A 26,347-nucleotide genomic window follows, 5' to 3' on the forward strand; every position below is an offset into this window, starting at 1 on the left:
AACCCGGTCTAGCACACAGTTTTAATCTGTCAGGCAGTTTCAGGTACAATACTTTGATTATCATTTACTTACTTACTCCTTGGTGCCGAGTGGGTCCATCTAGCCACGTTGCATTTGGCAGTGACATACGCTTTCTCCTGTGCCCGAATTCATTTCTTTTTGGAGTAGGTTTGTTCGTACTGCTCTGTTCTGGAGACACTGGATCTTGTTTTAGATTGATCGCCTCGATTTTATCTTTTGTCGCTAACTTTTTGCTGAAGAGATCTCTGTCAAAAGCTCTAGGAACCTGATTTCTAATGATTGGAGAGTTTCTTTGGTGCTTGAATGCATTTTCAGTCAGAATGTTTCGCCCGTCCGTTTCAGCTTATCATAAAATCGTGTCCCTCTTTTGCGGATATTTCTGTGCATTTTTGCTACTTTACAGTTCGTTTTTTTCTTTAGGAACGCTGTTCTTCTAATTGTACGCTAATATTTCTCTAACAATTTTGCGCTCTTTCTTTTCCAGCTGTCCAAGGTCGTTTATCGCCATTCGTAAACAGGTTCCGGCAGCGTACAAGAACACTGGCCTCAGAAATATTGTATAATTGTTTATCCTGATGTTCTGAGAAAGATACTGTCTATTGAGATAACTTTTGATATTTGATAGAATAATGGTTTATCCTGATGTTCTGAGAAACATATTGTCTGTTTAGTTTTTGGTATTTGGTAGACGTGAAGACCTATTCGTTCTTGATGTACTTCTTTGTGTAAACGTACTTAAATTTTTCTGTTTTGCTAATATCTCCATATTCTTTCTGGAGCCGTGGTATCGCATCTCTGATACAGGTCTTTACTTTTGTTTTGTACAGATAACTCTGTAAGCCCTTTTGTTTGGCGATTTCCTGCAACAGGCTGATTTGGATCTTAGCGGGTTTTATGACATTTGACACAATGGTGGTGTTAGTGATTATAGCTAGGCTAAACAGACTACTGGTTCCCATTCTCGGTGGGATGTTAGCGTATTTTTAAGTTTTGTTCGTCAAGTTCGGAGGGTATTTTCGAAAACGCAGTTAAAAAACAACGGAGACAGATCATCATGATGTTGCACGCCAGTTTTGACCTCAAAGGAATACGAGAGATAGCCTAGAAACTCCACGTTGGATTTCGTGCCCGTGAGGTGGTTCTAATTACGACCGGCAGTTTCCCGTCAATACTGAATTCAGCATGCCAATTAAAAAAATAAAAAACTGAATATTAAACAATTACTTCCTTATCTGTATGCAGTTTAGGATTCCTTACCATCTTATTTGTATCCTACAGGTATGAGACACCATGTACAGATCTATCATTAATTACGCCCATTTCAGCCTAGTCTCCTTACGAGTCAACGTGGCTACGGCATGGGTACCTTACCTGTCTTGTATTTGTCATGAATCTTTCGCCCAGCTCAAAGCCCAAAGCGACTGAAAACAAAAAGAGAGAGAGAGAAAACGCAGGTGACTCCGTTCTAATAGAAGGGTAGATGAATTAACCCACAAATTACAGACCAATATCCTTAACTTCTGTTCGCTGCAGAATCCTTGAATATATTCTCAGTTCGAATATACTAAACTTCCTTGAGACTGAGAAGCTCATGTGCACGAATCAGAATGGTTGGAAAGCATCGCTCGTGCGAAACTCAGCTTGCCCTTTTGTCACGTGACATACTGCGAACTGTGGATGATAGCCAACAGACATATTTCTAGATTTCCTTAAAGCATTTGACACGGTGCCCTACTGCAGGCTGTTAACGAAGTTACGAGCGTATGGAATAAGTTCGCAGATATGTGGCTCGAAATATTCTTAACTAACAGAATCCAGTATGTTGTCCTCGACGGCGAGTGTTGAACAGAGACAAAGATATCGTCAGGAGTGCCCAAGAGAAGTGTGATAGGACCGCAGTTGTCCTGTACATACATAAATGATTTGGCGGAAGGGGGTGGCCAGCAATCTGCGGTGGTTTGCTGGTGATACTGTGGTGTACGGTAAGGCGTCGAAGTTGAATGACAATACGACGATACAACACCACTTGGACAAAATTTATAGTTGGTGTGATGGATGGTGGAAAAATGTAAGTTAATGCGTATGAGTAGGAAGACCAAATATGTAATGTTCTGATACAGTATTACTAGTGCCCTGCTTGACACAGTCAAATCGTTTAAATAGCTGGATATAACGTTGCAAAGCAATACGAGATGGAACGAGCATGTGAGGACCGTAGTAGGGAAGGTGAACGGCCGACTTCGGTTTATTGGGAGAATTTTAGAAAGGGTGGTTCGACTGTAAAGGAGGACATGTAATGGACGCTGGTGTGACCTTTTCTTGAGTACTGCTCGAGTGTTTGGGATCCTTACCAGGTCGGATTGAAGGACGACGTCGAAGCAATTGAGAGGCGGGCTGCTAGATTTCTTACCGGTAGGTTCGAACAACACGTAACTGTTACGGAGATGCTTCGGGAACTCAAGAGGAAATCCCTGGAGGGAAGGCGACGTTCTTTTCGAGAAACACTATTGAAGAAATTTAGAGAACCGTCATTTTAAGCTGATTGCCAAAATATTCTACTGACGCCAACACACATTGTGCGTAAGGACCCCAAAGATAAGATACAAGAAATTAGGGCACATACGGAGGAAATTAGACAGTCGTTTTTCCCTGGCTCTATTTGCGAGTCGAACAGGAAAAGAAATGACTAGTAGTGGCACAGGGTACCCTCCGCCACGCACCGTAAGGGGGCTTACGGAGTATCTATGCAGATGTAGAGATGGGTGTAAGTCGCGCAGGATTCGCCGAGGGGTGTGGGGCGCTGCAGCCATGGACTGTGCGGCTGGTCCCGGCGGAGGTTCGAGTCCTCCCTCGGGCAGGGGTGTGTGTATTTATCCTTAGGATAATTTAGGTTAAGTAGTGTGTAAGCTTAGGGACTGATGACCTTATCAGTTAAGTCCCGTAAGATTTCACACACACATGGGTGAAACGGTTCTGGAACTGTCTATATATTTTTCCCTGTCTTGTATATTTTCTGAATTAATGATTGACGATCACGAAAATTACTTTGCCCCACCATTCGATAGCCCCCTGCTCAGGCGAACCAAGGGAATTTTCAGTTGGCAATGGAAAATTGATTTTAATGCGTAAATTGACTGATTAATTACATTGGGTGTTTAATTAATTGATTTATAAACCCGTAACTATCACCCGAGGTTATATGAGCCTGTGATTGGAAATGTGATTTTAATTTAACTCGATTCTCTTTCTTCGTGAGTAGACTACTCTGGACAGCTATTGAGACTTCTCCAAGTGCTTTATTCGTCTCAGAAAAGTCTCAAAATTACAATGGGTCTCATTCTTCCGATGTTTTGGATCGGCACAGCGGTGTTACTCGTGGCGTCATCGTGTGGGCAGCGACCGGGTTCGACATCAGCTCACCGCTGGTAGTGAGTGAGGAAACTCTGACGGTGCAACGGTACGTCGGTGACATCCTGCATCATCACGTGTTAGCACTCATGCGATAATATCGTGGTGTCATTTTTTAAAAGGAAAATGCACGTCCACACGTGGCACATACCTCTATGGACTGCCTGCGTGATGATTAAATAGTCCTGAAGGTAGTAAGATCCTCATATCCGTCCCCGACAGAACACTTATGGGACCAGCTCGGACGTCAACTCCAGCTCAGTGCCAGTAGCCAGCATACCAAGGACCAGTTGCAACTGCTGTGGGCCAGCTTGCTTCAAGAGAGGATGCAATGGCATCCTTCCCACCCGAATCACTGCATACATCCTAGTCAAAGGGAATGTAACGTCATATTCATAAGTGGGCTCATACTTCCAAGTCCTTCGTAAATTGGACTCGATTTTGTAATCATCGAAAAAATATCACATACCCTCTCAACCCACGAAGTTTCATTTTTTGCTTCCTGCCCTTCCGGATACTTCACACGCTTTTTGTCAAGCAGTGTTTTATGTGACGTCACTTTGCTCCGGAACCCATAAAATGTTAGTTAATAGCACATAGTCAGAATTTACAGCGAATGCTTTAATAATTTCTGTAATTACAAGCTCTGTCGTCTAAATCTGTTTGCTGCTTTGACTACACTGTGACAGACATGATGACTTACCTTATGTTATTCGCATTGCTATAACGATAAAAATGGTTCAAATGGCTCTGAGCACTATGCGACTTAACTTCTGAGGACATCAGTCGCCTAGAACTTAGAACTACTTAAACCTAACTAACCTAAGGACATCACACACATCCATGCCTGAGACAGGATTCGAATCTGCGACCGTAGCGGTCTCTCGACTCCAGACTGTAGCCCTTGAGGGTATTAAGTGAAGTGTCTTGACTATTCGCTTTATGCATGCTTATGTGCTGATCTGAAGATGATAGTTTAAGCTGTTGAAACTAATAATCACTGTTTTCTACATTGTGATGTGGGCAAATAAGGAATAAAAAATTTAGAGTATTCAAGTTACAGATCGCTTTCTCCATGGCGATTATGTCAGATAATTACAAATGAATACACCGTAATAAATGAAAACCTGAACTACAGAGGGATTCGAAACCGTCTCCCCCGCTTACCGTGAGCAGTGGCCTTAAACATGTAAGCAACATGAGCATGGCTCACTTCCAGGGCCGACTCTAGCTTTCAGTGTCAAAGAATAACTTTCTTCCAAACTCTATGCTTCATATTTCGCGAAATAAGTTTCCCCCGGTGGACGGCTTCTGGTTGTAGTGTACGTAAGTAGAGGAAAAAACGCCAGGGACAATAAAACAAGGATCGTTGAATAGACGCATACAACTATAGTTCTACACTGATGAGCCAAAACGCTATGACCAAGGTCCACGGCGAAACTGGATGCCTCCTGTTGACGTAAAGTGCACGTGGCGCGGCAAGGGAAGTATACAAGTGGAGCAGAGACGGATAGGGAATTATTTTAGAGACGATACGGGCCGAAAATGTAGAAATCTATTGACGTAGGAGAAATTGGCAAAAGTAAGACTGTCGCCTGAGAACGAGCACCTAGGAAACGGTGAAGCGGATCCGCTGTCCGCGTGCTAACGTCGTCGGCATCGATGGAAAATGAACAACTGCGAAACCAAGAGCAGGCGATGTTAGATGTCCATACCTCGTCAAAGAACGTGGAGATCGGAAGCTTGTCCGCTTTGTAAGGAAATGTGCGGCAGATCTGACGACAGAATACAGTGCAGGTGCAGTCACCAGCGTTTCGGAGGATACTGTTCAGCACCAACTGTTAAACATCCAGTGCTACGGAGCCCGACCCCAATGTGTTTCCCTATTGTTCCAGCGACATCGTCAATTACGATTGTAGTGGGTGCGGGATCATCGAGACTGGACATTGGATTAATGTAAACGCGTCGCTTGGTCGGCTGAATCGCATTTCTTGCTACACAAGGAAGGTGTTTGTGTCAGGAAACACTGTCATTCAGGCGAACGGCTCCTCGAAAGAAGCACCAGGCATACGAAGCGAATGTTATGCTGCAGGGGACATTCTCTTGTGTCTCCATAGAATCTCTAATAGTAATCGTAGGCATCATGACATAATATGTGAACTACGCCAACATTATTGCGAACCACCTGCATACATTTTATGCTCGACGTCTTCTCTTCCCAGACTGCATACATTTCAGCAATATAGCTGTCCACTTCAGAAGGCGAGGATGGCTCGAAGAGCATGATAGTGAACTCACCTTGATGTCTTGGCCACCAAATTCCACGAATCTAAACCCGATTAAACAAATCTGGAATACTATCGAGCTCTAGCTCGCGTCCTCAAACCAGTGGTCCGTATTTTACGATAGGTGATCGACCTGTGTGTATTAAATGGTACCACGTACCTCTGAAAACCTAACAACGACTTATGAATCCATGCGCTCCAAAAGTGGACCAACACTTTGCTAATCAGGTGGCTATCATGCTTTGCTCACCCGTGTATATTGCTGTCGCCAGTCTCTTGTAGAATTTTAAAACACGATTTATGTTCGGGTATTATGACCTTCCTGAAAATCGTGCAGTTACCGCGATTTACAGGGTGATTATAATTTAAGTTAAACTTTCAAAACGCTGTAGAAATAACACCACTGGTCAGAATGACGTCAAATTGCAACGGAATATTACCGGAGAAGGGGAAAAACGTATGGCAGAATAAAAAAATAGTGTGAAAATTGATCAATGCATGTGTCAGATTACGTAACTGAAAATACCTGTCATGCGCCCGACCCATTGGAAATAGAAATGTCGTGTGACTAGGACCTCCTGTCGGGTAGGCCGTTCGCCGGGTGCAAGTCTTTCGATTTGACGCCACTTCGGCGACTTCCGCGTCTATGGGGATGAAATGATGATGATTAGGACAACACAACACCCAGTCCCTGAGCGGAGAAAATATCCGACCCAGCTGGGAATCGAACCTGGGCCCTTAAGATTGACATCCTGTCGCGCTGAGCACTTCTTTTTTTTTTTTTTAATCTCATTTTGTTCGCTTTTGTTCATTGCGTCTGCTAGAGGTGGACGTCGTAAGACATCTGTTTAAGTTCGTTGATGATCGATTAACTCAGCTTTTTTTTTTATTACAGAGGGCGCGTAACCCTCTGACCGAACACGCTGAGCTACCGTGCCGGCTACCACTCAGCAACCGGGGAAGGACACTCGACCCATTGAAGTTGGTATAAACACGCCGGGTACACGGCTTTTCCTCCTTTCACGTCTGCGACGTTCGCCATGACTGTCTCAATGCAGGATCGCGCTCTGCTTGTAAAACTGTATTACAAGAATGATTACTGTGCAGACGTTGCTCTACAGAAGTTTCGGGCACTGAGGGGTTTGAAAAAAAAACGTTAGTTCGACAGCTGCTGTGGGTCTGGAGAAAATTATTCGTAAATTCGAAAAGATAGGTTCTTTTGGTGTGCAACCTGGTAGAGAGAGGAAACTAATTGATTCGATGTCAGCGGAAGCAGTGGTCACAGCGATGCAGGAGGAGACGAGTGGTGGTGTGCAAACCTGTAGTGCATGGAGAACTGCCCGAACATTGGACACACCCATGAGCAAGTTCCGTAAAATCCTACAAAACATCCCTCTTTGCTATCCCTTCAAAGTTACTCACGTGCACGAGTTGCTTCCTGTTGACCTGCCAGCAACAGACACATTTGCTTTAGAATTTCTTGCTCGCGTGGAAGTGGACAATGATTGGCCGTGGAAGATTTTGTGGACAGATGAAGCCTGCTTGCATCTGACAGGATATGTCATTACACATAATTGTCGTATATGGGCAATGGAAAATCCACACAAATCAACCAGTGCCCCTTCATCCTGAAAAGGTCACTACGTGGTGCAGGTTTATGGCATCATTTATCATATTACCATTTTTTTAAGAGACAGGTGCTTCCGTTCCTGTTACCTGTACCGTCACTGGTAAGCGCTATGAGTGTCTTTTGCGCAACCACGTCATTTCAGCTCTCCAACAGCGTGGATGTGTGGATGGGATCATTTTTATGCAAAATGGCGCACCTCCACTCATTGCAAATCCCGTTAAGCAGCTACTGAAGCGCCATTTCGATAATGCTAGAATTATCAGCCGCCATTTCTCTACAGCCTGGCCGTCCCGATCACCTGATCTTAACCCGTGTGGGTTGGGTTGTTTGGGGAAGAGACCAAACAACGCGGTCATCTGTCTCACTGGATTACGGGAGGATGGGGAAGGAAGTCGGCCGTGCCCTTTCAAAGGTACCATCCCAACATTTGCCTGAAGCGATTTAGGGAACTCACGGAAAAAGTGGATCAGGATGGCCGAACGGGGGATTGAACCGTCGTCCTCCCGAATGCAAGTCCAGTGTGCTAACCACTGCACCACCTCGCTCGTTTAATCCGTATGACTTCTGGCTGTGGGGCTATCTGAAGGATGTTGTGTTCAGTGTTCCGATTGCAAACTTGGCTGCACTGAAGGCACATATTGCGCAACGCATTCTGAACGTGACCCTGGAAACACTTCGATCACTTATGGAACATGCTGTTTCTCGATATCAACTTGTTGCAGAAAACGGTGGACAGCATATTGAACATGTTTTGCACCAGTCACACTGAAATTAATAATCCGATTTGATTTTGATTCATGCTTTTTATGCGGTTTTTGGCCTCAGGACAATTAAAAACCGATTTTTCTCATCCAATGTGATATGACCTTGCCGTGGTAGATGGACTTACGTAACTAACAGTATCGCACCTGTACACCTATGCACACTGAGCAGCACAGTTTGTTTAACGTCAAACGTACACCTTAGGCACTGTTGTATGATTCATTTGCCATTGGCAGTCGACCACTATTAAATTATGATGCTTACAGCGCCGTCTATTGCTACATTTTGTAACTATTTATTTTTCTTCTGCCGTACGTTTTCCCCCTCCTCTGATAACATTCCGTTGCAATTTGACGTCATTCTGACCAGTGGTGTTATTTCTACAGGGGTTTGAAAGTTTAACTTTAATTACAATCACCCTCTATTATTGTCCTCCGCACATTACAGTAGGCGGGACACAGTTCCTAACACTGTGTGATCACCATGAAGGGCAATGCATGTTCTGCAACGTGCTCCCTACACGCCACAAGGTTGGTAAGGATTTATTACCACCAGCGCGGTTGGCAATTGCTGGATGGAGGTACTGCATTACATCTACATCTACATCCATACTCCTCAAGCCACCTGAAGGTGTGTGGCGGAGGGTACATTGAGTACCTCTATCGGTTCTCCCTTCTATTCCAGTCTCGTATTGTTCGTGGAAAGAAAGATTGTCGGTATGCCTCTGTGTGGGCGCTAATCTCTCTGAGTTTATCCTCATGGTCTCTTCGCGAGATATACGTAGGAGGGAGCAACATACAACTTGACTCTTCGGTGAAGGTTTGTTCTCGAAACTTCAACAAAAGCCCGTACCGAGCTACTGAGCGTCTCTCCTGCAGAGTCTTTGACTGGAGTTTATCTGTCATCTCCGCATCGCTTTCGCGATTACTAAATGATCCTGTAACGAAGCACGCTGCTCTCCGTTGGATCTTCTTTATCTCTTCTATCAACCCTATCTGGTACAGATCCCACACCGGTGAGCAGTATTCAAGCAGTGGGCGAACAAGTGTACTGTAACCTACTTCCTTTGTTTTCGGACTGCATTTCCTTAGGATTCTTCCAATGAAACTCAGTCTGGCATCTGCTTTACCGACGATAAATTTTATATGGTCATTCCATTTTAAATCACTCCTAATGCCTACTCCCAGATAATTTATGGAATTAACTGCATCCACTTGCTGACCTGCTATATTGTAGCTAAATGAAAAAGGATCTTTCTTTCTATGTATTAGTACATTAGACTTGTCCACATTGATATTCAATTGCCATTCCATGCACCATGCGTCAATTCGTTGCAGATCCTCCTGCATTTCAGTTCAATTTTCCATTGTTACAACCTCTCGATATACCACAGCATCATCCGCAAAAAGCCTCAGTGAACTACCGATGTCATCCACAAGGTCATTTACGTACATTGTGAATAGCAACGGTCCTACGACCCTCCCCTGCGCCACACCTGAAATCACTCTTACTTCGGAAGACTTCTCTCCATTGAGAATGACATGCTGCGTTCTGTTATCTAGGAACTCTTCAATCCAGTCACACAATTGGTCTGATAGTCCATATGCTTTTACTTTGTTCATTAAGCGATTGTGGGGAACTGTATCGAACGCCTTGCGGAAGTCAAGAAACACAGCATCTACCTGGGAACCCGTGTCTATGGCCCTCTGAGTATCGTGGACGAATAGCGCGAGCTAGGTTTCACACGATCGTCTTTTTCGAAACCCATGCTGATTCCTGCAGAGTAGATTTCTAGTCTCCAGAAAAGTCATTATACTCGAACATAATACGTGTTCCAAAATTCTGCATCTCCCCAAAGCGTTCCTCACCATCTCGATGGAATTCAAGTCTGGGGAACGCGCAGGCCAGTCCATTCGCCGAATATCCTCTCGTTGCAAGGCGTCCTACACTTGCACAGTTCGATGCTGTCACGTATTGTTATCCATGAAAACTAAATGGCCCAATGCACTACTGAAACACGCACATGGGGAGGGAGTGCAGTGTCAGTTAATTTGACTGGTGAGTGTACCATGTTCAAATATTTTGAGGTCAGTACTCCCATGCAGCATCATGCCTCCGTACTATGTAACACCTAGACCACCAAACCGGTCACGTTCCACAATGTTACTCCGTGCATAACTTGTTTCCATCTCTCGCCATATGTGGCTACGTCCAGAATCGCTACTCAGACTGAAAGTGCACTCACCGGAGAACAGCACGTGAACTCAATTCTCGTTGGTCCACTACCTGTGCTCTTGGCACCATCGCGAACGTTGCCGCCGATGTGCGTATGTCAGGGGAACAAAGTGCATTGGTCTTTGGGCAAAGAAACACCTCCATGCAGTCGCTGTGCCAATGTGGAGCGTGAGGTTGGTTGCCTTGCGGTCCCGTTAAACGCGGTTGCAACTGGACCCGTTGTTTGACGTGGGTCACTTCTTGCCTATTATACAACGTATCCCTCATCTGCTGCTGTAGTTGACTGTGGTCGACTACCTCCTGTCCTTCGGGTATCAGTGCCAGTGGAACGCCCACCCTCCCTCCCCCCTCTCCCACCCCATGCAAATGCAACAATGCTGTGAGCAATCCCAAACTCCAGGGCTACAATCGTTAACTTCGTCTTTCATACAGTTTCCCGATGATGCTTCCCCATGTGAAGTCATCCAGATGTTATCTCCAGGCGATGAAATGTAGAACTGCGCCACAACCGCTCGATGATTGACACCCACTGCCGGCCGTTGTGACTGAGAAGTTCTAGGCGCTTCAGTCCGCAACCGCGCGCCTGCTACGGGAGCAGGTTCGAATCCTGCCTCGGGCATGGTTGTGTGTGATGTCCTTAGGTTGGTTAGGTTAAAGTAGTTCTAAGACTAGGGGACTGATTATCTCAGATGTTAAGTCCCATAGCGATTAGAGCCATTTGAACCATCTGACATCCACTGTCTTTTCCCTTTCCTTCAAGACTCGAGGTTTTGGGGCTATAGTCGCGCTGACCTCACGCCAAATAACGTCCAACGTTCTGTGAACGACTGGGAGACATCTGGCAACTTTCTGTCTCAGTTTCATTCATTTCTACCGAGTTGTTAATAAGTTATATTACTTTATCTACCTCGTCCTTATGTTTTGCAGAGCATTCTATGTTGCTTAACAAAGAAAGCGAAGCACCCAGAACACATGGTCGGATATCAATGTAGCTTCATACACGTACACATCGTCGGCGGGAATGTAAACGGTTAGGGTGAAAATCCTCTCTGGCTGGTAAAACGACCACTGAAGTGCATTATTACTGTTCGTGTTTAGTGCTGGTACTAGCGCTGTTGGGGGAATATAAGGGCCATGAACAACGTCAGATGCTGAGTGATCACTGTGAATGATATGAAGATGCTACGTACTTATGTCAGATAGCGTTACCAGAGTTTGAAAGGGGCTTCATTGTGGAACTCCATTTGTCCAGTTGGTGGAATTGTGCAAATCCAGATTTGTGCGAAAACCGGGTGTGATAGTGGCCGGGTGTTGGACTACAGCCGCGCGGGATTAGTCGAGCGGTCTGAGGCGCTGCAGTCATGGGCTGTGCGGCTGATCCCGGCGGAGGTTCGACTCCTCCCTCGGGCATGGGTGTGTGTGTGTTTCCTTAGGATAATTTAAGTTAAGTAGTGTGTAAGCTTAGGGACTGATGACCTTAGCAGTCAAGTCCCACAAGATTTCACACACATTTGAACATTTTTTTGTTAACGGACTTTTGAGTCACCCTGTATTACTTCCACTGTATATCCCGCGTAATGAGAATGAAGGTAAATTAGTGTTCCGAGCACACGAAGAATCTTACCAACAATCAATCTTGCCCCGTAACATTCGCTACTGGAACATAAAAAGGAGGTGGACTGAGGTTATATTCAAAATGCCGTCCGCCATGAACATTCTTGCAGAATGTGGATGTAGAGTCAGGTTCGAAGGCATCCTCAGAAGTCGTGTTCCCTCATGGTTGAGGTGACTGTTCGCGATAAGCAGAAAATGTGGGCTCGGTTGCAGAAATTCATTCATCCACCGCATGCCAGGTTCAGCATTTCTGAGCGGTTTTCGCTTCCGTTCATGTCTTTGTCTCTTCATTGATTTCATCCCAATTGAGTACATACACTATTGGCCATTAAAATTGCTACAGCTCGAAGAGGACGTGCTACAAACGCGAAATTTAACCGACAGGCAGAAGATGCTGTGATATGCAAATGATTAGCTTTTCAGAGCATTCACACAACGTTGGCGCCGGTGGCGACACCTACAACGTGCTGATATGAGGAAACTTTCCAACCGATTTCTCATACACAAACAACAATTGACCGGCGTTGATGGTGAAACGTTATTGTGATGCCTTGTGTAAGGAGGAGAAATGCGTACCATCAGGTTTCCGACTTCGATAAAGGTCGGATTGTAGCCTATTCCGATTGCGGTTTATCGTATAGCGACATTGCTGCTCGCGTTGGTCGAGATCCAATGACTGTTAGCAGAATATGGAATTGGTGGGTTCAGGAGGGTAATACGGAACGCCGTGCTGGATCCCAACGGCCTCGTATCACTAGCACTCGAGATGTCAGGCATCTTATCCGCATGGCTGTAAGGGGTCGTGCAGCCACGTCCCGATCCCTGAGTCAGCAGATGGGGACGTTTGCAACACATCTGTACGAACAGTTCGACGATGTTTGCAGCAGCATGGACTATCAGCTCGGAGACCATGGCTGCGGTTACCCTCGACGCTGCACGACAGACAGGATCGCATGCAATGTTGTACTCAACGACGGACCTGGGTGCGCGTAAGGTAAAACGTCATTTTTTCGGATGAATCCAGGTTCTGTGTACAGCATCACTATGGTCGCATCCGTGTTTGGCGACATCGCGGTGAACGCACATTGGATGCATGTATTCGTCATCGCCATACCGGTGTATCACCCGGCGTGATGGTATGGGGCGTGTAACGGAACTGAAATGATGGTGGGCTGACAGTAATTTGGAGCCCGCGCGTCGGAAACGGGCGCGCTGGTGTGAGACTGCCAGGGAGTGCACCCTGATGCCATCTAGTAGCGAAACTGGGAATTAGCGCTGCCTGTCAGACAATGCACTAAGCTCTCGGAGTCAAATGTATTCTTTTTCTTGGTAATTATAAGCTATTACTGTATGATTTAATGTTCTAAAGCGCTAGTAGTAAATTATTATGACTGGTATGAACTCCAGGGTAATAAATATAAATATTCTTAAATACTAAATGATTTCGGTGAAAAGGTGGTAGGGGAACGCCCCCACTCTTGGTGATACGAGCATAGCTAGAGGTAGCTGGAGACACAGGGACTGAACAATGGAATGGCCTGGGGAGTGTTGACGTGACCGGACGTGCGTAACTGTGCTCTCGCAAAAGTGATTGTGCAACAGCGAAGAGGAGAATATCGTCGCCGTTTGTGGAGTAGAACGCGACGAATGGTTGTCGAAGCCGTTTCTATGCCACTGGGGCTGATTGTAAGAGTTCCTGCGCCCAGATTTTATGGCGGACGTGCAGTAGCTTATACGAGTGCTACAGCTCGTAGTTCCAGCCGCCATTGAGGGCATGAGGAGTGAAGAGCTGCGTTAGCCACATGCATCTCACCACCAGCACCGACACGTCTACCCAAGGCAAGACTGCTTGCAATTGTTAAGTCGAACTTTGTATACATGCAAAAGGAGAATACCAGTTTTCTTTTGTGCAAGTGCAGAAGACAGAATATAGTAATGAGTAAAATTACGATGCATGTTGTTCATTGTAAAGTGTAGTAACCTGAAACATAGTGTAGTGAAATCAGACTGAGGCCACCACCGCCTCTTTCATTTACAATTCTTTTGGGTGTAGAATACTTTAGCGTATAAGAATGTTGAAAAGAGCAATGGTCACACCAGAATGAGTCGCCTATTTATAGTTACTTAAATTTTTCTGAGTAACCTTTCAAGTAAAGTCACTTAACTAATTCTATATCAATTGTCCAAAGAGTAATATCCAAAATCATTAAATAAGTTGAAGGATAGAATTTTGTTAACCTAAGTTGCATAAGTTGTCTTGGTGGTAATTACCAAGCCAACTCACAGAAATTGAGAGAGTATTTGCTTTGTAGAATCACCTAGAATGATCAGAAATAGTAATATTCAGAATTAAGTTTCAATTCAACTCAAGCCGTTTCACTTTGAAACGAGCCAAAAAACTGATTTATTCTTTTGCTCCTTCAGAGCTGGCGACCGTAGTTATAAGTATTTTCAGGAGGATTCGACGGTAAGTCTGCTGCTCTCGTCGTGCTGATAGGATTACCCACTGCTGCTAGCAGTGGTGATTGGATACATAAGCTCACTACCAAGTTAAGTGGGTCAGGTGGGCAGTGTTACCGTGTGAACTGTAGGGCACTGTAGGCTGTGGATCGAACCCGTTCAATCATCACAGCTCTTTGGGAAATAGTCCGGTTAGGAGTGTACTAATCATTAGGTAAATACTGGCGAGTAACGGTCAAAAATGTATACGCAAGTGAATTTAGCAAGGTCCATGTAGCACCTAGTTAATGTGGTGCAATGGCGTGGGTAGGAGTGGAGTAAAAGTGAGCTGAGCTTGTGGCAGCTGTGCTGTCTTCAAAGATTAATAACGTGAATTCACTACTACCTCTTACCATTAGGGCTGAGCTATTTACGGTTAAAATACGTAGCAGTAAGCGCAAAGGCGTGACAGCTACAAGTCCGTATTGGCTTTATACATACGGAAGTAGGAAGCGGGTCATTCCGTCAGTGGAGGGGTTAAAACAACCGAGTCAGTTGAGAACATACCCCATTTACTGATGGAAAGATTCGGCGGTTCGGTCGCAGGCGCCATTGGTTACACGTCTCGGTCACCTCTTGTTAGCATTGATGGCACTTTGAACAGTGGACGTTACATTTCAGATGTGTTACGACCCGTGGCTCTACCCTTCATTCGATCCCTGCGAAACCCTGCATTTCTGCAGAATAATGCACGACCGCACGTTGCAGGTCCTGTACGTGCCTTTCTGGGTACAGAAAATGTTCGACTGTTGTCCCGGCCAGAACATTCTCCAGGTCTCTCACCAATTGAAAACGTCTGGTCAATGGTGGCCGAACAACTGGCTCGTCACAATACGCCAGTCACTGCTCTTAATGAACTGTGGTATCGCGTTGAAGCTGCATGGGCAGCTGTAATTGTACACGCCATCCAAGCTCTGTTTGACTCGATGCCCAGGCGTATCAAGGCCGTTATTACGGTCAGAGGTGGTTGTTCTGGGTACTTATTTCTCACGATCTATGCACCCAAATTGCGTGAAAATGTGATCACATGTCAGTTCTAGTATAATATATTTGTCCAATGAATACCCGTTATCATGTGCATTTCTTCTTGGTGTAGCAATTTTAATGGCCAGTAGTGTATATTTCATTGCAGTGAACTTAATTCAATTGGTTCGATGTAATAATTTGTAGTATAAAAACAGTTTAAACTGAGACCCCGCACGGGCTATGCTGGGAGCAGTGGAATAGTCAGAATCATTTATAGTCACTCGCGTCAGCCACAGCAGCGAGTGCCAGCTTGGACTCGGACACTATTTTTGAGTTGTTGGCGCATCGGAAAACGTGCGTACGAACGGCTGTCCGCGCGACGCACCTGCACAGCAGTGTAGCCCCAGTGCGGAAGGAACTGCTCGCACTCCCTGGCGATGTCCGCGAACTTCCACTCCAGCAGATGGACGATGGTCGCTGCCGCCGGCAGTGGCAGCAGCCCGAGCAGCGCCGGGAGCACAGCCAGCGCCGCCACGGTCGCCAGCATGACGAGCACGAACTCCCTGTATGGGGGAGGAGGCCTGTTTTGAGCCAGCCGGCGGAAGCCGCAGCTTCACACGAGCATCGCACTGTGACAAGCACCCAGTTCCGCTTCCTCAGTCCGAGCGGTTGTGAATGCGCCGGCGGCTGATGATGGCTGCGCTAATGGGAATGGAATGCAGTCGCAGCAGCGAGTTAGGGGAACAAATTCGGCGGAGACACGCAGTAGGGTTGTCGCTTGTGACATTCCGACAGGTGCACTGCGCACAATTTTCCGGTAAGCCTACTCCACTCCAGCATTTGACCTTCTGTACACGATGTCATACTGGCCAGAGCCCACAATTTAGTATTGCCGGCAAATAAGTTTGAGGCACTAAAGTTACAAGACTTGACTCCTGCCGGCAAGCCCCAATCTTTCCGTAGCAGGCCTGAGTAACTTCGCGCGTTTTTGAGAAACAGGTTCTCATTCAGATGACAGCAGTTCAAACTATTGTACAGCCATCCCCACGCGATATCTGTACATTATTTAAGATAGATTTCACGGGTGTAGTGCCGGCCGCAGTGGCCGAACGGCTCTGGGCGCTTCAGTCCGGAACCGCGCGACTGCTGCGGTCACAGGTTCGAATCCTGCCTCGGGCATGGATGTGTGTGATGTCCGTAGGTTAGTTAGGTTTAAGTAGGTCTAAGTTCTAGGGGACTGAAGACCTCAGATGTTAAGTCCCATAGTGCTCAGAGCCATTTGAACCATTTTTGAACGGATGTAGCTTAAACAGTCAGTGACCTATTTTCTGCTCCGATGCGAACATGTACTTTGTCTGTAATGACTCCGTTGTCGATAGAATGTGAAACGCTAACCTTTGTTTCTTCTATACCAGAATGCAAGGCAACCCCAAGTGATGAACCGCTTCCATGAATGAGGATTGCAGTTGAAATGCACGCAGCCCAAGTGGCACGATGATATGAGTCAGAAGATTTTTAGTTCTTTACATTTCTCTTATCTCCTTGCTTCTGCCGTGGACAATGACAGGGTAAACATTAATTAAACTTCGACAGACACGATCATAAGTTCACTGCTGACCATTACAGTTGCAACACCAGGAAGGTTAGCAAACGACGTAATTTTAAATATTGTACATATACTGTACTATCTGAGCGTCCGCTGCTTGTCTCTGGTAGACTGCATAGTCTGCACATATTTTCTTGAATTTCGGATTTTCTTTCATCGAATTTGTATTAGTTTGCTGCATAAGTTCGTTGCGTTCCGGTTACGCATGTTGCTATTCCATTGCTATGAGTTTATTTATTGACAGTCACCTTTTATTTGTAGGTCACTGTTGCTGTCCCAATTTACATATTGTCATTTTGTCATTTGGAGATAGTGAGTTGAGTTGTAGACGCTAGAAAATGGAGTGCCAACTGGAGAAATCGGAACACTTCCGACATATTCTTCTATTTGAGTTCAGTAGCGGGGTCAACACAGTTGAGGCAGCCAGAAACGTTAACGCTCTGTATTGTACAGAGCACGGTAAGGAAATGGTAGTCTCGTTTTAAGGAGGATCGTTTTGACTTTAGTAGACTCTCCATGTTCTGAACAAACTACAGATCAGAATTGCAAACAGTTAAACACGGTGTGCCGCAAGAGTCGGTGCTTGGGCCAATACTATTTATACTCTACGTAAATGACTTTCCTCGCTATATAAATCAGAAACTTATAATGTATGCTGATGACACAACACTCATTTGCACAGCTGACACAAAGGAGGAGCTTGAGAAGGAAGCACTCCTGAATATCGAAAATGCAAATCTGTAAATGATAAAGTCTTCAGATCAATGTATTATCGACTTGTCTTCCCACATTTGTCTTATTCAGTTCATATATGGGGAAGAAAAAGCTGGCTACTTAAAAAGAATATTCACAATTCAGAAAAGGGCAGTGAGATGCATTGCAAAAATACCACCAAGACAGACCTGTAGGCAAGCTTTTGTACACTATAATATTATGACAGTATATTCACTGTACATATACCAAAGCATAATGGCGGTAAGGTCAAGCGATAAACACCTCCTAAATAAAGATGTACACAAACATGGTACAAGAGGAAATGAAAATTACTACATGATAAACAGAAATCTAAAACTGTCTATGACTGCCCCTGAAGAAGCAGGCAAAAGGTTTTTTTAATAAACTCCCCAAAATCATTAAAAAAGAAACAGACCTAAAATGTTTTAAAAATCATTTGAAACTATATCTCACAGAGAAATGTATATGCAGTTTGAGCGAATACTAAGATGGTGTTTAAATATGTTATATCATTACTGAAATGTACCTTTAACAATTATCATTTCTGTATGTTGTTTGGATTTGTGTGTATATATAATGTGAAACATGTAATACCTTTGTATGCTTATAGACTATTTCTGTTTAATTATTTGTTTCATTTATATATAATGAAATCAAGCTTCATGTTAATAGCCTATTGTATGACACACCCAATACTCTCACCTGGATTTTCAGCTGGAGTCCATGGGCAAAGAATAAATAAATAAATAAAAAGACCTTCGGGGTTTGATTAAGATCTTTTAAGCGCAATAATCCACAATGATCCACGTCAGCGTACTCGAGTACTGGCAGATGTGATGAATTGTGATCATTTCACCACCGTGCGACATTTGCCTGCAATGTGTAACGTTCAAAAATCGGGTGTATGGCTACCGCATGTTCTAAGCAAAAATTACAAAATCAGTGGGTCTCTGCTTGCTCGTCATCATTTAGCTCGTGAATAACACAGACCATTCCTATCCTGTATCGTTCCTGGTGACGAGAAACGGTGTCTTTATACTAACGTAAAGAAAAGAAATGAATGGCTGAACCTAAACAAATCAGTAACTCCCATACAAAGACCTACACGCATCAACAAAAGATAATGTGCATCTGGTGGAACGGCGGCAGTGTGTTGTACTATGAACTGCTTCCCCGAGGTGTAACCATCACTGTTAACATTTATTGTCAACAACTGAGACGGCTTGCAGACGCAATCCAAGAACAACAACCAGGAAAACAGTGTGAAGTGGTGCCACTCCACGATAACGGCCGCCTGCATTCTGCTAGACTAACAAAACATATTATACAGGACTTGGGTTGGGAAGTAATTCCGCAACCTCCATATTCACCTGATCTTGAGCCCTCAGATTTCCACCTTTTCCGATCTCTATCGGAAAACCTTCACGGAATTTCCTTTCTGGATGCAAATGTGTTCCGCACATGGTTCGACGAGTCCTTCGCTTCAAAACCGCGTGATATCTACAATCGAGGAATCGGAAAGTTACCCCAGGGCTGGCAGACTGTTGTAAATCTTTAAGCAGAATATATTATTGATGACTAATGTCTCTATTATGCGTATCTGTTATCTTCATTAAATTTATGGACAAACTCTACGAATTTATGCACCAACCAAATATGTTATTACTCCTATTTCTCACGTGCAAATCTACATACTCTAAAAAAGTTAGTGACCCTTCACATGGATGCCAATCTTTGCAGAGAGTTAAAAAAAAGAATTGGAGAAACCGGATAAGTGGTTCTACAGTTATTACCGCCAGTACTACACCTGGTAATGAATTCTCTCGCCTCAAACGGATATTCCTTTACATGGAATCGCCTTTAAACGTGGTATCTATTTTGTATGCCCATTGAAAAATTAATGTATTAAAAAATGTTTTCCTCTATGCAATTCCGAGAAAGTCGATTTGTTGTGAGACTATTAAATTGCTTTCTTTTATTTCGTTCACAAATTGTAGCACCTAATAAAATTTTCACACTGATTAAGGCCATAAAAGCAGGGTTTTTTCAGAAAGTGCTTCTGACCAATAATTAAACGTTTCTGTAAAACTTTTCATCGCCTATTTCACCCCCCATAGGGATTGAATTTCTAAAAACAATGAAACACACTTTTTTTTTTTAATTTCTAACCGAGAAGTCAAATACTGATTTTCATATATGCAGTAGCCGTAGTAGCCCCTTAATAACGATTTGTTTTCAAAAATCTTTCACCTTTTATTTCAACACCTTAGCAGTTAAATTTCCAAAATTGCTGAAATCCATATTTCTTTATTTCTGACACAGAAACCAAATACCAAATTTCTTCTTATAGTTCCAGCCTCCAAATTGCCTTAATAGCGACAAACTCTTGAAATACCTTTGAGCCCCTATATCACCCTCTTAGGGGTGGGATTTCGGAAAATCCCCTTTTAAACGATGCCTACAGTATAATATCAACACCTTCTCCAAATTTCAATCCTATCTTTAGTGTTTTGGGCTGGGCGACGATGGGCAGTGAGTCAGTCAGTCGACAGTGTGTTTGTGCACAGGACTCAGTTGCCGACTGCAAGAGTGTTTGTTTTAATTGCCTGCAGGTCATTACCTCAGAGGGTGGGGTCGACGTCACGTTTGTTGGTGGTCAGGCATGATCGGATCGTTTTAGCTGCTTCGTGTTGCTTTGGGCGATGCAGGAGCTTATTTAGCCGAGGCAGAATAGGCAGCTGCCTAGGACGGCGGATTTTAAGGGTCGACTTATAAAGCCACATCCACAGTGGCCTCACCTAGCCTTGCAGAACCAAAAAATTAGGTTTGGCACAGTGCGGCGTGGCCAGTGAGGTCTTCAAACTGTCCTGCTCTGCGCAGAAATGAACAAGTTCCATGCAGTGTCGATAGATCAAAGGAAACAGTTCGTTCGTGGCAGAATGGCAGAGCTGTTTGGAGGGCATTTCTCGCTTCCATTTTTCATTGACGGGCGCGCGTGCATACTGCAACATTGTTGCGTATAGTGCACGCAGAATATCGTGGCCAGTAGATGAGCAGATGGCAGGGCACGTATGGGGAGAGCGATAGCGGTGGGGGCTGTAGGGGAAATACTGAGCGCTGGAGGGGGAAGTGCCGTTCTAAACTGAAGCCTACACTCACATTTTTTGTAAATACGAAGTGGGACACCTTGACACCCACAACTGCTGTTGACCATTCAAAAGGATCTGTCACCTATTCTTTGATTAGTATCTGCACTATTCTCCATTCTGTGTAGTTCTGCAATCCTCTGCACCACTTTGCGCTGCTGTGTGCAGCACAGAGTGGCATATCCAGTGTGGATGTGTCTTAATCTGTTTGTTTTTAAAACATTTGATTCACAACGCTTGAGAAGACAATGCGAAATCACAATGAAATGTATATGAATAACACTGACAAAAATCACCTCATGAACAGTATGGTCAGGTAAGTCAGGTAACAAGAAAAGGACATGTTTTGTTTTAGCAATGACGTTACGTCATGACAGTGTGGCCATTGTCCATTTTATTCAGTATCATGCCTTCTCCTGTGGCGTACATTAGGAAGACAAATGTCTCTGCTCACAGTTGAGTTTTGTGGTAAGGGAAGCTGCCAACACTGCCATACCAGTAGCCATTCAACAATGCCACTTCAAATTCAAAAGAAGTATTGGCAGTCATTATAGCAGGCAGCCACTTGGCTGGCAGTCAAGTTTAATTGGAAACTGAAAAGAGTACAGTTGTTTAATGTGTAGAGTGTGATTTATAATTCATTATTAATTAAAATGAGGAACGGTTCTAAAGACAGGAAACTCGTGAAAGATAAGGCAATAATGAAAGAGGAAACTGTGAGAAAAAGTGTAAAAATTGATGTGCTATTTAAAAACCAAACACAGCCAGCTAGTTCCAGCTCGAGCTCCAGTGTAGAAAGATCAGAGTGTAATAATGTGGTGAAAAGTATGGAAAGCAGTGCAGCGTGTGGTTTATCCGAAAACAATAATAATGGCGTGGAAACCATCATGTCAGTGGAACCAGATGACACGTATAAAGCAAATGACGAAGCGATTCAGTTGCCTACGATCCTGTGAACTAGATAACAAATGCATTCCTTCGCGATGGTCATGGGACACGATATGCAGGTAATATACTGACTTTACAAAGGAGTTAAATAAAGCTTTGTTTTTCAGAACCATGAGGAATGGCAAGAAACAACAAAGACGATTTTTAGGGTACTCACAAAGCAAGGCTAGAGTATTTTGTGTCCCATGTTTATTGTTAAATGGAACTCCATAGCTTTCAAAACTTAATGAGGATGTAACTGCACATGTAAAATTGAGCTCAACATAGGAAATGTGTGTTAACTGCCGATCCATATCACTGACGTCGATATGCAGCAGGGTTTTGAAACACATATCGTGTTCGGACATTATGAATTACTTCAGATGGAATGGCATATTGACACAAAGTAAACACAGATTAAGAAAACATCGCTCTTCTGAAACACAATTAGCTTTTTAAACGCACGAAGTGTTGGGTGCTATTGACAAAGGATTTCAAATTGATTCTGTATTTCTAGAAGGTTTTTGACATTGTGCCAGTTATGTGACTAGATACGTGATTTCATGTCAGAGAGGTTACAGTTCATAGTAACCAGGTCGTTGATAGTAACTGACGGAAAGTCAACTAGTAAAACAAGTCACTTCTGGCGTTCCCAAAGGTGGTGTTATAGGCCCTTCGCTGTTCCTTATCTATATAAACAATTTAAGGGACAATCTGATCAGCCATCTTAGATTGTTTGCAGATGATGCTGTCGTTTGGCGTCTAGTAAAGTCATCAGAGATCAAAACAAATTGCGGGGAGACTTAGAAAAGATATCTGTATGGTGCAAAAATTGGCTGTTGACCCTGAATAACGAAAACTGTGAAGTAATCCACATGAGTCTTAAAAGGAATCCGTTATACTTCCATACACAATAAATCAGTCAAATGTAAAGATCGTACATTCAACTAAATACCTAGGAATTTCAGTTACGAACAACTTAAATTGGAAAGACCACACAGAAAATGTTGGGGGGAAGGCAAACCAAAGACTGCGTTTTGCTGACTGGTCACGTAGAAAATGTAACAAATCTGCTAAAGAGACTACCTACACTACATCGTCCATCCCCTTTTGAGATCCTTACTAGACAGGATTAGCGGAGTACATCGAGAAGGTTCTAAGAAGGGCAGCACGTTTTGTACTATCACAGATTAGCGGAGAGAGTGTTTGTGAAATGGTACAGGATTTGGGGTGGACATAATTAAAACAAAGGAGTTTTTCGATGCGTCGGAATCTTCTCACGAAATTTCAATCACCAATTTTCTCCTCCAAATGCGAAAATGTTGATGCCGACCTACGTAGGGAGAAACGATCATCATAATAAAATACGGGAAATCAGAGAGGTCACACAGAAAGATATAGGTGTTCGTTTTTCCCGTACGCTGTTCGAGATTGGAAAAATAGAGAATTGTTGTGAAGGTGGTTCGATGAACCCTCTGCCAGGCACTTAAATGTGACTTTCAGAGTATCCTTACAGCTGCAGATGTAGATGAACTTTAAAAGCTAGAGGACAAATCATGGGGTGAATAGATAAGAAAGTAACATCTCAGATTGACACAGAAGTAAAATATTGGAGGGGCGTTTTAAAATGACTTGTTGCTATGGCCAAGAACTTTTTCATAAAAGACCTGTCTTTCACCTTACCGAAATTTCGAGATGGCACTAAAGCTAGTAACAGGATTCGATCCTTTTCGAGCTAAACATGTAACTTCATGGAACAAAACGAAAAGGAAACAGATCATATCTTCTGTCTGAAAAGTTTATATCAATTTCTTTTTTGTTTCGATCCAGCACCAACTGATTACAAAAAAAAAAAAAAAGATTGTCCCAGTCTTCTGGAGAAGTCAGAGCCGTACTTCCTAAAGTTACATATTATGGCCTGGTATTATCTACACAATTTTTTCTAAATTTAGTCGAGAGAACTATGTTACACATATGGACTATACATAAAAACAATTTGCTATAGCAGTGCATAAATTAAAACCTTACAGTTTGTGATACCGTCTTCAGATCTGAGATCCATATATTTACTGTTTGTGACACTGTCTAAGATCTGAAAGTCACATATTTTTAGAAAAAGGGTCTTCCATTATACAAGTTTACTAAATCTAGAAACTCAACTGTTGCATACACAGGATGGTTTATGAGCCATAGTTTTAATTTCATTTTTAATTTTGTAATGGGCAGTTTGGAGATATTAGGGTGGAAGCTGTTCAAAAAGACTGTTCCAGTCTTCTGGATGAGTCAGAGCCTTACTTACTAGAGTTACATATTATTGCCTGGTATTATCTACACAATTTTTTTCTAAATTTAGTCAAGACCCTGCATAGTGAGAGCTTTTCTCACAAAGTTTGGTTCCATGAGAGACAGTAAGGGGTCTCTCTCTACCTCTAGTGATGTGTTCATGTATTTCTTTATTAAGTATTTCGTTACTGTTTACTGCCATAATAATTATCTGAAGTACATACAGGTTACCTTCAGTTAGTATTCTACATTCTTTAAACAAATATCTGCAGGATTCCCTGGCACATTTCTTTCCAATAATTCTAAGTGCCTTCTTTTGTAAGATAAGTAGTCTTTTCATATTATCTTTATTGATGGATCCCATAGCTTAGATGGGTTTCAAACAGTGCAAAATAGATTTGCCTCACAGTGCTAATGTTACAAAAATGTGTCAGTTTTCTTAGAGCATATGTAGATAGCTTTTTGTGTTCTATAATTTGCCCTAAATATATGTGTTGCTGTTATTCTAGTTGGGTGCATGATGTCATAGTCGTTAATGCTTAATTGTCAATGAATTGTTACAGAAATATATATGCAACGCAGAGTACATCATTGCAAAATAATCTAATAAAGTAAACAATTTTAGATAACATTCTAAATAGATACATACACAAAACATCATAGTAAATTCTAAAGATCTCTCAAATATGTGTGGGTGGCTGGTTGAAAGCACCTTCATGGTAGGGTTATGTATCTATACAACTCTTTGTTGTAACTCAGTAGACAAGCAAAAGTTTACTATCCATATTACATACACTCTGAAGGTCATCATCACCTAAAATAGAGAGCAAGTCACATCCAAATTGTGTTCTGCTCTCATTTGATCATTGGGATCACCCCAAGTATCACACACTAGGTGATGCTCTCACTGAAGCATAAATCCGTATGTTAAAGAGCAGCATTTTATTCAGAGGTAAGAGACAACATCTTCATTTCACCTTACTTGCTGGAAAATAGAGATGAGAGATCATAAAGGTGAATACCAGTGATTATGTTATCTATCACAGACTGGCATGTTTCAGTCCCCCAGATTGCAGTGTTTATCAGGTATCTCACACTATATTCAAGCAGAGTATACTTGAACATTCTAGTGTGCAACTTATCTGCTAATACATTTATGTTGAAATCTTATATCATTGCTAACTTATTCAGGTGTGACATAAAAACATTCTCTGTGATATCACAAAACTATCTTAAGAAAACTTCAAAGTTTTCACTTGGAGGTCTATATAAACATTTAACATAAATTTAATCACTTGGTATCTTTACATGTACTGAACATTGTTTGTTGTCCATTCTAATGAATATTTACTTACATTTACTGAATTCAAATCAAATTTACTTTTTACATACATTGATACTCCGCCACCTCTGATGATCTGCAAAACTTATTTGCTAGTACCATGTTAAGAGGTCTAAAAAGTTCTAATTTGGCATCAGATAACCAGTGTTCACTAAAAGCAAGCACATCAGGCATATTTTCATTTTCAAACACATCTAATTGTTTAAATTTATTGATCAGGCTCTGTACATTCTGGTGGATTATTTCAAAGCTTTAAATACCTTGTTGTAGATTACTCTGCTTTTCCAGCTTAAACAGGGTCATATCTCTGTTTATCTTTTGGGCTTGTCCTTCTTTCTGGTTGCCACTAAAAAATCATTTAGATGGGATGGATACACTGGCTTCCATCTGCTGTCTGAAGTTTTTTTAGTTGACAGTGATGGGTCTGCTAATGTTGGAGTTGGTTCTGCTACTGTTATGGATACTTCTGCTATTGTTAATGATGGTTCTGTTCCTCTTTATGTTGATTTTGCTGCTGGTGTTAGAGCTGGCTTTGCAGTTGATGGGCTGTTACTGCATTTGTTGTTGTTACTGTAACTGTGATGTTTTTACTATTTTTGGCAGAGATACTAATACAGGAATTGTTCCTGCTACTGTTGATTCTGCTGCCACTGCTGGTATCAGAGCTGACTCTGCTGTTGATGGAACTGCTGCTGTTCTTGTTATTGTTGTTGCTGCAATTGTTTCTGGTGCTTATACTATTTTTTGTGGGAATATTTCTGCAGGTGTTTACTTTAAAACCAGTGGAGGTAGGGTGCTCATCACAATTTGCTCTTCTTCACGTAGGATTTCTGGCTCTGCTTCTTTTATTTCTTTAATGTAAGGCGTATTTGCTGAGTGTTTATGCCT

The 26,347-nt window shown here is 43.0% G+C and overlaps 2 protein-coding genes across 2 annotated transcripts in view; both read right to left on the bottom strand.

Annotated features, from left to right (window-relative positions):
- Positions 1-21,456, bottom strand: part of LOC124743685 (alpha-amylase 2-like) — a 144,847-nt gene extending 123,391 nt beyond the window's left edge. The window contains exons 1-2 of the mRNA XM_047248888.1: positions 21,362-21,456; positions 15,806-16,031 (exon numbers count right to left, since the gene is read on the bottom strand). Of these exons, the coding sequence (XP_047104844.1) occupies positions 15,806-16,031; positions 21,362-21,456 (321 nt within the window). The remainder of the gene's footprint in view (positions 1-15,805; positions 16,032-21,361) is intronic.
- The window catches only part of LOC124743829 (trehalase-like), a 148,580-nt gene continuing 143,688 nt past the window's right edge, over positions 21,456-26,347 (bottom strand). The window contains exon 6 of the mRNA XM_047248891.1: positions 21,456-21,500. Within this exon, the coding sequence (XP_047104847.1) occupies positions 21,456-21,500 (45 nt within the window). The remainder of the gene's footprint in view (positions 21,501-26,347) is intronic.

The sequence above is a fragment of the Schistocerca piceifrons genome, chromosome 1, assembly GCF_021461385.2.
Source record: "Schistocerca piceifrons isolate TAMUIC-IGC-003096 chromosome 1, iqSchPice1.1, whole genome shotgun sequence".
Taxonomy (NCBI): Eukaryota; Metazoa; Arthropoda; class Insecta; order Orthoptera; family Acrididae; genus Schistocerca; species Schistocerca piceifrons.